General features: G+C 62.3%; 1 protein-coding gene across 2 annotated transcripts in view; it reads left to right on the forward strand.

The window, feature by feature from the left end:
• Window positions 1–7,793, forward strand: part of AP2A2 (adaptor related protein complex 2 subunit alpha 2) — a 69,038-nt gene that overhangs the window by 53,186 nt on the left and 8,059 nt on the right. For both annotated transcript variants that reach the window (XM_007465936.1, XM_007465937.1), the window contains exons 9-14: window positions 609–777; window positions 1,928–2,065; window positions 2,950–3,132; window positions 3,713–3,810; window positions 4,202–4,433; window positions 4,542–4,715. In XM_007465936.1, coding sequence (XP_007465998.1) covers window positions 609–777; window positions 1,928–2,065; window positions 2,950–3,132; window positions 3,713–3,810; window positions 4,202–4,433; window positions 4,542–4,715 — 994 coding nt within the window. The remainder of the gene's footprint in view (window positions 1–608; window positions 778–1,927; window positions 2,066–2,949; window positions 3,133–3,712; window positions 3,811–4,201; window positions 4,434–4,541; window positions 4,716–7,793) is intronic.

The raw sequence follows: 7,793 nt of genomic DNA on the forward strand, positions 1-7,793 counted from the left end.
GAGGGGGAGGGGAGGGGAGGGGGTGCGGGGTGCTCCTGCGGCCCCGCCTTCCTGCAACGCTTCTGCTGGGTGCAGCTGCCTGAGCTCTGCGGTCCATGGGGTTGGGCACCGGTGACGAGACTCTCCCTCTCGGGGCGGCCTCCCTGTCCTTGTTAACTGTTCAGAGGGCAGAGTAAAGAGCGAGCAGAGACTTACAACGAGTTTCACGTAGTCGGTACTTAAATAGCCAGTAACCTCTGTTATATCATCTCCGTCTGTGCGGCTGTCTCTCGGTGTCGCGGCTTTCGTCCGGCTGTTGGCCAAGCGGGTTCTCTGGCTGAGAGCCCACCCCTGGCTGAGGCTTGGTGAAAGCCGAGTCCCCCTGCCGCCCCTGCCCCGCCAGCTTGGTGTGGAGGCTGGGGGTCTCAGCTGCCCTCGACCCTCTGGAGTCAGGGGTTCTGCAGATGCACTCAGAAATGCTCTGGGGGACGCAAGGCGCAGGTCCTTGTGTGGTACCAACTAGAGTGAGCGTCAGGTCTTGCGTCCTGGGAGGCCGTGGTGGCCGTGAATGTGGCACGGCCTAGGCCGAGTGGGGGACCCCTGCCCACCCACCTCTCCTGTCTGCACAGCGAGCCAAACCTGCTGGTCCGCGCCTGCAACCAGCTGGGCCAGTTCCTGCAGCACCGGGAGACCAACCTGCGCTACCTGGCCCTGGAGAGCATGTGCACGCTGGCCAGCTCCGAGTTCTCCCACGAGGCTGTGAAGACACACATCGAGACGGTCATCAACGCTCTGAAGGCAAGTGTGCTCTTCTGGGGGCTGCCTGGCCACGGGGGCGCCTTGTCCCTGTGTCACTCATGCTGTCACTCATGAGCTACCGGTGGGGTCCTGCGGTCACTTGGGGTCGTGCGCTCAGGCCCCGGGCGATCTGGCGGGCTGCGTGCGTCCCCGGGCGGTTCTGCCCTCTGCCCGCAAGAGACCATGACCACACAGGGCATCTCCTGCTGGGCCTGGCACGTGAGCAGAGTCGCAATAAAAACTGGGATCAGTAGAAACTGTTCTTTTTGGTAGAAGGATGAAATATTTTGTCCATGTCTCCGAGAAAATTCACTCCTTGCAGAAGAATATTTGCTTTTTTTAGGGAATTGAAATTCCAGAGCTGGAAGAGCCAGGCTGAGGTCTTCTGCTCTAATGAGGGTTGGTTCCTCAGGGTCAGACACAGCCACATCCACTGCGTTCCTACGTGTTAGAAAACTGAAGGCAGCTGGGGAAGCTACAGAACCCACTGTCTTGGCCCTGGGCTTACTGCTGAGAACACGTCTGACCCTGTTCCTTTGGGTTTGCGTGTATTTAATAGACATTTTTGGTGTGTGTTTTGAACGAGAGGCCGTACAAAGGTTTGGAATTTCGCTTTCTGGAGTCTCGAATTCCTCCTCGGTGCTTTTGGCATCTCTTTCAGTCACTGCCTGGGTCAGAAAGACTTGCTCTTCCCGTGCCTGTGGCTGGGCCCATGGCAGCGCCTCTCATGCTGTCCTGTGCTGGGGAGCAGCTGTGCTCTTGTTTCTGAGGGTCTGGGGTGGGGCTGGGAGCCAGCACGGGGACAGGCTCTCAGGCGACACGGAAGGGGCCGGTCTGTGACCACACAGCAGGTGGCCTCTGACCCATCCCCTGGGGATGGAGTGTGATCGTGGTCTTGGCCGGTCCAGAGCCGCGGGGTCTGAATGCCGGAGCGAGGGGGGCAGTGGGGTGGCAAGTGAGGGGCTCTCGGGGTCCTGGATTTGGGTGCTGAGTGGGCAGAGCTCCGAGTGAGCATTGGAATGGGGGTGGGGGTGGGGTGCCCGAGCCGCCCGGCTCGGGACCGTGGGAGGGCATGTGTCACAGCGGACTGCCACCGTCCCCTGCCCAGGCTCCTTTCATGTGGCTGTTGGCTCTGTGCTCGTTTCCCCAGACGGAACGGGACGTGAGCGTGCGGCAGCGGGCCGTGGACCTCCTCTACGCCATGTGCGACCGCAGCAACGCCCAGCAGATCGTGGCCGAGATGCTGAGCTACTTGGAGACGGCCGACTACTCTATCCGAGAAGAGATTGTGAGTTCTGGAGGCCTGTGTGTCGTCACCGGCACCGACGCTTGTGTGTCTCAGCTGAAGTGCTGTCTCGCAGCCTTTGTTGAGAATCTGCTACGTACTGGGCGAGAGGCCTTTGCTTTAGCTTTTTTATCAGCATTTTCAGGGGAGCCTTCCAGTCTTTCAGAATCATTTTGCAGAGGCCCTCCCCCTCCCCCTCCCGTGTGGAGGTCCCGGGAGGCAGGTGCTCAGCACAGAGGGAGCAGGACGTGCGTGGGGGGCGGGTGCAGCAGGGGCACAGGCCGGCGTGGCAGTGAGGGGCCCCCAGTTCCCAGCTTTGGGGCCAGCTCTGGGCTTGAAGGACTCGAAGCCGAGGGCGGTGACGAGGCGGGTGTTCTGGAACAGCGCTCTGGGGTCGTTACGGAGGGTCGACTTGGAGGCCAGAGGGTGTGCAGAGCAGGTGGACGGGGGCTCTGGGGCGCGGTCAGGAGGTCACGCTGGGGAAGGTGGGCGTGAGGGCGGCAGCGCGGGGGGCCGGGCTCTAGGTTGGCGGCTGATGCTGCTCAGGGCACGCTTGGTGCCGGAGGAGGCTGTACCCAGGGGAGGTGAGGGGCCTGCTTTCCGCAGCCTGGAGCAGGTGCCCTGGGGAGCTGGTGAGAAGGGCTGTCAGAGCAGGAAGCCCAGCGAGCGCGGGCAGCGCTTTGCCAGCGGGGCTGCCTGGGCTGTGGGGCTGCCTGGGCTGTGGGCCAGGTGGGCGGGGTGGGCGGGGCTCGCTGGGCCTCCCTCGACACGTCCTTCCACATCTGCTCCTGGAACCTTAGACTTACGGGCTCCTTTGAGAAGTGGGGGTCACTTTGGCGGGGGTTCAGGCCCTTCTGAGGCCCTCCCTGAGTGGCCGTGCCCTGCAGGTGCTGAAGGTCGCCATCCTGGCTGAGAAGTATGCCGTGGACTACACGTGGTACGTGGACACTATCCTGAACCTGATCCGCATTGCTGGAGACTACGTGAGTGAGGAGGTGTGGTACCGCGTCATCCAGATCGTCGTCAACCGGGACGACGTGCAGGGCTACGCCGCCAAGACGGTGTTTGAGGTGTGGCCCCGCCCCGCCCCTGCCAGCCTTCCCGCAGGCCGGGCTCCTGCATGGCTCCTGCGTCCGCTGGAGTCTCGGTGCCCTCTGTCCCTGATTTCAACACGGCGACCCTGGGTGGGAGGCTTTCGGTCAGCGAGCAGCCTCCTGAGCAAGCTGCGCGGGCTGGGGCCCCGGACTGGCCTCTGTGTGTCCGAGAGCAAGCGTGGGGCCGCCACGGTGGGTTCGTGGTCTCCGTCGGCGAGGGCTGTGTGCCCCCACCCCTGCCCAGGGCCCACGCGTCATTTTTTGGGAGCAGCTCTCCTTCCTGGGGTGGGATCGGCTGTGGCCCTGCCCGTGGGGCTCCCCTGCTACTGATCCCTCTGCCGAAGTGGCCAGGAGAGAGGTGGGGCGGGCAGTGCATTCGGGAGGGGCTCAGGAGGCTCTGGGGGCTGCAGCCACGTGCAGAGCAGGCTCCCCGGGAAGGCAGCCTGAGCCCGCTCTCCTGGCTCGTCACGCGGCTCGGTGGCTTTCTCCGGAGGCCGAGCACTACTGGTGCATCCTCTGCCTGGGCACCAGGCTCACCGCACGTGCTCTTCCGTAGGCACTGCAGGCCCCAGCGTGCCACGAGAACCTGGTCAAAGTCGGTGGCTACATCCTAGGGGAGTTTGGGAACTTGATAGCAGGAGACCCGAGATCCAGGTGAGTCACTCGGGGGCCGGGAGTCCCGCGTCCAGTGCCGGGCCTGTGCCCACTGGTTCACACCCGTTGGCCTAGTAGAGGCCAGCTGATGTCCCGAGCTCCCCAGGACAGCCCGTAGCGAGGGCACGTCCACTCTGGTTGACTGTACAGAACACGGGGATTCTGGGGGGAAAGGAGGCGTGGCCGATGGCCAGCGCTGTTCAGAGGGGAGCCTGGACTCGGCCTGGAGCTGGAAGGCGCAGGTTCTGGCTGAGTGTGGGCTCATCTCCCCGAGTCACTCCACGCTCACTCCCCGTCCTGCGGGGACACACGGGGGTCAGGCTCAGGCGGGGTGGTCCAGGCAGGGAGTGAGGCGTGGAGGTGACGCTGTGGCCCATGTGTGCCCCCCCAGCCCCCTGACCCAGTTCCACCTGCTGCACTCCAAGTTCCACCTGTGCAGCGTCCCCACCAGGGCGCTCCTCCTGTCCACTTACATCAAGTTCGTGAACCTCTTCCCGGAGGTGAAGGGCACCATCCAGGACGTGCTGCGCAGTGACAGCCAGCTGAAGAACGCCGACGTGGAGCTGCAGCAGCGTGCCGTCGAGTACCTGCGGCTCAGCACTGTCGCCAGCACCGACATCCTGGTGCGCCATGCTGTTCTATTGCCCGCCGCCTCGCCTTGGCCACCCTTCCTGGGGGCCGGAGGCCGTGGGGCTTCGTGCCGCGCTGACGTAGGGCTCCTCTCCCCGCAGGCGACTGTCCTGGAGGAGATGCCTCCGTTTCCAGAACGTGAGTCTTCTATCCTGGCCAAGCTCAAGAAGAAGAAGGGCCCCAGCGCGGTGACCGACCTGGAGGCGGCCAAGCGGGAGAGGGGCGCCGACGTCAACGGGGGCCCCGAGCCCGCCCCGGCCGGCACCAGCGCGGCGGTGGGTCCCCTCCTGAGGGCCGCACCCTGCGTGAGCTCCTGGGGCACCTGGTCCCCGGGATCTGTGACCCTGGACTGTTGTCGTTGGGGGGCAGGCTGACCCAGACGCCTGTGTCTGTCAGCCAGACTGTGTCTGTCGGATGGTTGTCTGGGGTCTGCGGTCAGCTCCCACGTCTCCCCTCGGCTTTGGATTTAGAAGGCGTGGTCACCCGTCTCTTGCATGACTGCCGTATAGTCCCGCGCCCCTCGCTGGTTTCCAGGGGACCCGCCTCCTGCTGTCCTCAGAGGTTTTTCGCTAGTGAGTGCATTAGAGCGAGCGTCCTGTTCACGCACGATGCCCTGAGAACGTGTCCTTTGACGTTCGTCGGGGAAAATGCCGTTTTGAGAGTTGTGTTTCCTCTCTCGGCTCAGTGGAGGGAGCCCGGGGAGCAGGTGCGTTGGCCCTGCAGACGGCTCCCGAGGACCTTGGGCTTTATGCTTGGCCCGTCGGGAGGCAGCCTGGAGAGCTGTGTCTCCCCTCCAGGACGCCGGTGCAGCGCCATGGACGGTGCTGCTTACACTGTCCGGCGGCCTCTGTGAGGGCGGGCCCCAGCAGTGGCGCGTGCCCGCGTGTGGACGGCCCGGGGCCCGGGTGGTTTGCTCATCCAGAGCGTGCTCGTGTCTGAGTCCTGCTGCTCCTGGGGGGCCGCTTGCCTGGCTCCACGTCTCCTTGTGTGCCCCGGGGCCTTGGGCCCGCTGTGAGGCCTGTGCTCAGACCTGGCCTGGCCCTTGACTTGGGGCCCCGTCACAGTCAGGACCTCTCACCTGAGCCCTGATACCTTCTCTCCAGGGGCGCCCTTCGTGGCCCTGTGGATGTGAGTTCCCGTTTGTCCTCACGGCTCAGGGAGCTGGGGCAGGGGGAAGGCCTTGACGGGGCTGGGGAGTTGAGGCAGAAGCAGCAGGACAGAGGAGAGGCTGGGGTCCCTCCTGGTGTCTTCTTTCTGCTGTCTTCAAATTCAGAAGGGAGGCCCCGCCTCAAAGTGGCATTGAGATGTCTGGATTTTACAAGAACACCTGTGGTGCCTTTTACTTTGTGTAACATTGGCCAGAATGCCTTTTATTTAGGGTCGCAGGTCATGCCAGGAGGTGATTTTCTTTGTGGCCTTCCTGGGAGCTCAGCTCAGCTGTGGCTTTGGGGTGCTGGTCTGTGCGCCTCGAGGGTGGGTGTCTGGAGGCTGCCGGTCCTCCTGGGGCTTTGGGCTGGTGGAGGAGCCCAGAGCCACCCTGCGCCCTGTGGTGTGCGGCGCTTCGAGCAGGTGTAACCTGTGCAGAGCCGGGTGCCAGGCCGGCTCCTGGGGGAGGGTCTCCCCGAGTCCTGAGAAGAGGGGGAGGCGGTGAAGCGGTGGGGGATCCCAGTGCTTCAGGGTAGAGCCTGTGCGTGGGGTCTGGGGAGGGAGCAGGCGTCTTGGTGGGGCCTCCCGAAGGAGCAGCCTTGCTTTTGTCTGTCCGTGTTGGACTTAATGGGACAGAAGGGTTTTCCCACTTTAAAAAGCATTTGTACTGTTCTTTGGGAACCAGTGGAGACATTGTGCAGTAGGTGGCAGAGGTGCAGTGACCTCGTCAGGCTGCGGGTTCTGTGGCCCAGACAGAAGCCTTTCTCGCGTCACTCACAGCAGGCTTGGGGCCCCCCCGGGAGCAGCTCCTAACCTTGGGTGGCCAGGCTCCCGAAGATGGCCTCGCTGGCGGGAGGCTGTTGAGAGGGGCTGTGTGTGTGGGAGTGTCGTCCCAGGTGCAGGGCCAGGAGCCCCCGTGGCCATTTCATCGACTCTCCCCGACGGCGCAGAAGCTTCTGAGGAAGCTCGACAGCTCCTCTGGGGGCCCCTCCCCTTCTCCTGGAGAGCCCGGCCTGGCCTGTCGGCTCTACGCAGGAGCCCTTTTAACCCGGAGCCGCCCGCTTCCGGGCCGCTTCCGGCCCGCTTCCGGCCCGCTTCTGGCCGCAGGGTGGGCCTGGCGCGCTGCCTGCCCTGGAGCTCCAGGAAGGCGCGCCCGCGGAGCGGAGCTCTTTGCCGGCTCAGGCCCACGTCCTCTCTGCGGGACGGGACACATGTGGTGTAACGCCTCTTGTGTCTCAACGTGGAATCCGTACAGAAGGTCATCTGCCTACACGTGTAATGTTTTAGAAATTCAGTGCAATACTCTAAATATAAAAGGGAAATAAGTAGTTATTTATGCTAACGTAATGATTCCCACGTGTATGTCCTCCGCATGGCCTGAGGGCGGACTGGCCAGTGCCTGGGGTGGGTGCATCCACACTCCTGAGAAAGAAGGGGTGTTGGCCTCCTTTGGCTCTCAGCGTGGCTGCGTTCCTGGAAAGATGAGTGAGTGTGCAGTAAAACTGAGCAAGGTGTTCACTGCAGTGACGAAAAGCAGCTCTCGGATGTAGTCTCAGGTGACTGTAAGTGGATATTTGCCCTCAGGAGGGTCCGGTGGGACGTTTAACAGTCATCGCAGATGAGCTCTCGCAGGCCTGGCTCTTGCTTCGACGTGAGCCTCTTGGTCCTCAGGACCCTGACGTTTCTGGACTCGTACACCTGGCGGGGGCAGCGCCAGCTCTCTGTGCAGCTGGTGGGGGGACAACTGGGGAGTGAGCGTACGATGAGCTGCACTGTTGTGTCTCCTGTGAGCTTGGAGAGTGATTTTGGAAGGACTTTGGCTTGTGTTCTTTGTCTTTTGCCTAGGATCAAAAAGCAGCTATTTAGGCACAACATTGTAAATCAACTACACTTCGATAAAAAAAAAAAAGAAGACAAAACAAAACAACGATAAAAGCAATTATTTAAAAAAAAACCCCTGTCCTGCAGGCATTTTGTCTGCTTTTTCTCTGTAGCAAAGTAGAATATAGAAGTGATTGATTAAGGAGGCAGCCTGATAAGCTACTTGCTTTCACTTCTTTCATCTTTCCAGACTTCTAGATGGTTGACAGTGACATGCACAGTCTTCTCTCTGAAACCAGACACTTCTTTTCGGGGTGTGGGTGGGGTGCAGGCCCTTGCGCCTGCCAGGCGTGGTACCCAGAGGTCTGTGCTGACCTTCTCTTTCC

Source organism: Lipotes vexillifer, unplaced genomic scaffold, assembly GCF_000442215.2.
Source record: "Lipotes vexillifer unplaced genomic scaffold, Lipotes_vexillifer_v1.1 scaffold1094, whole genome shotgun sequence".
NCBI classification, from domain to species: Eukaryota; Metazoa; Chordata; class Mammalia; order Artiodactyla; family Lipotidae; genus Lipotes; species Lipotes vexillifer.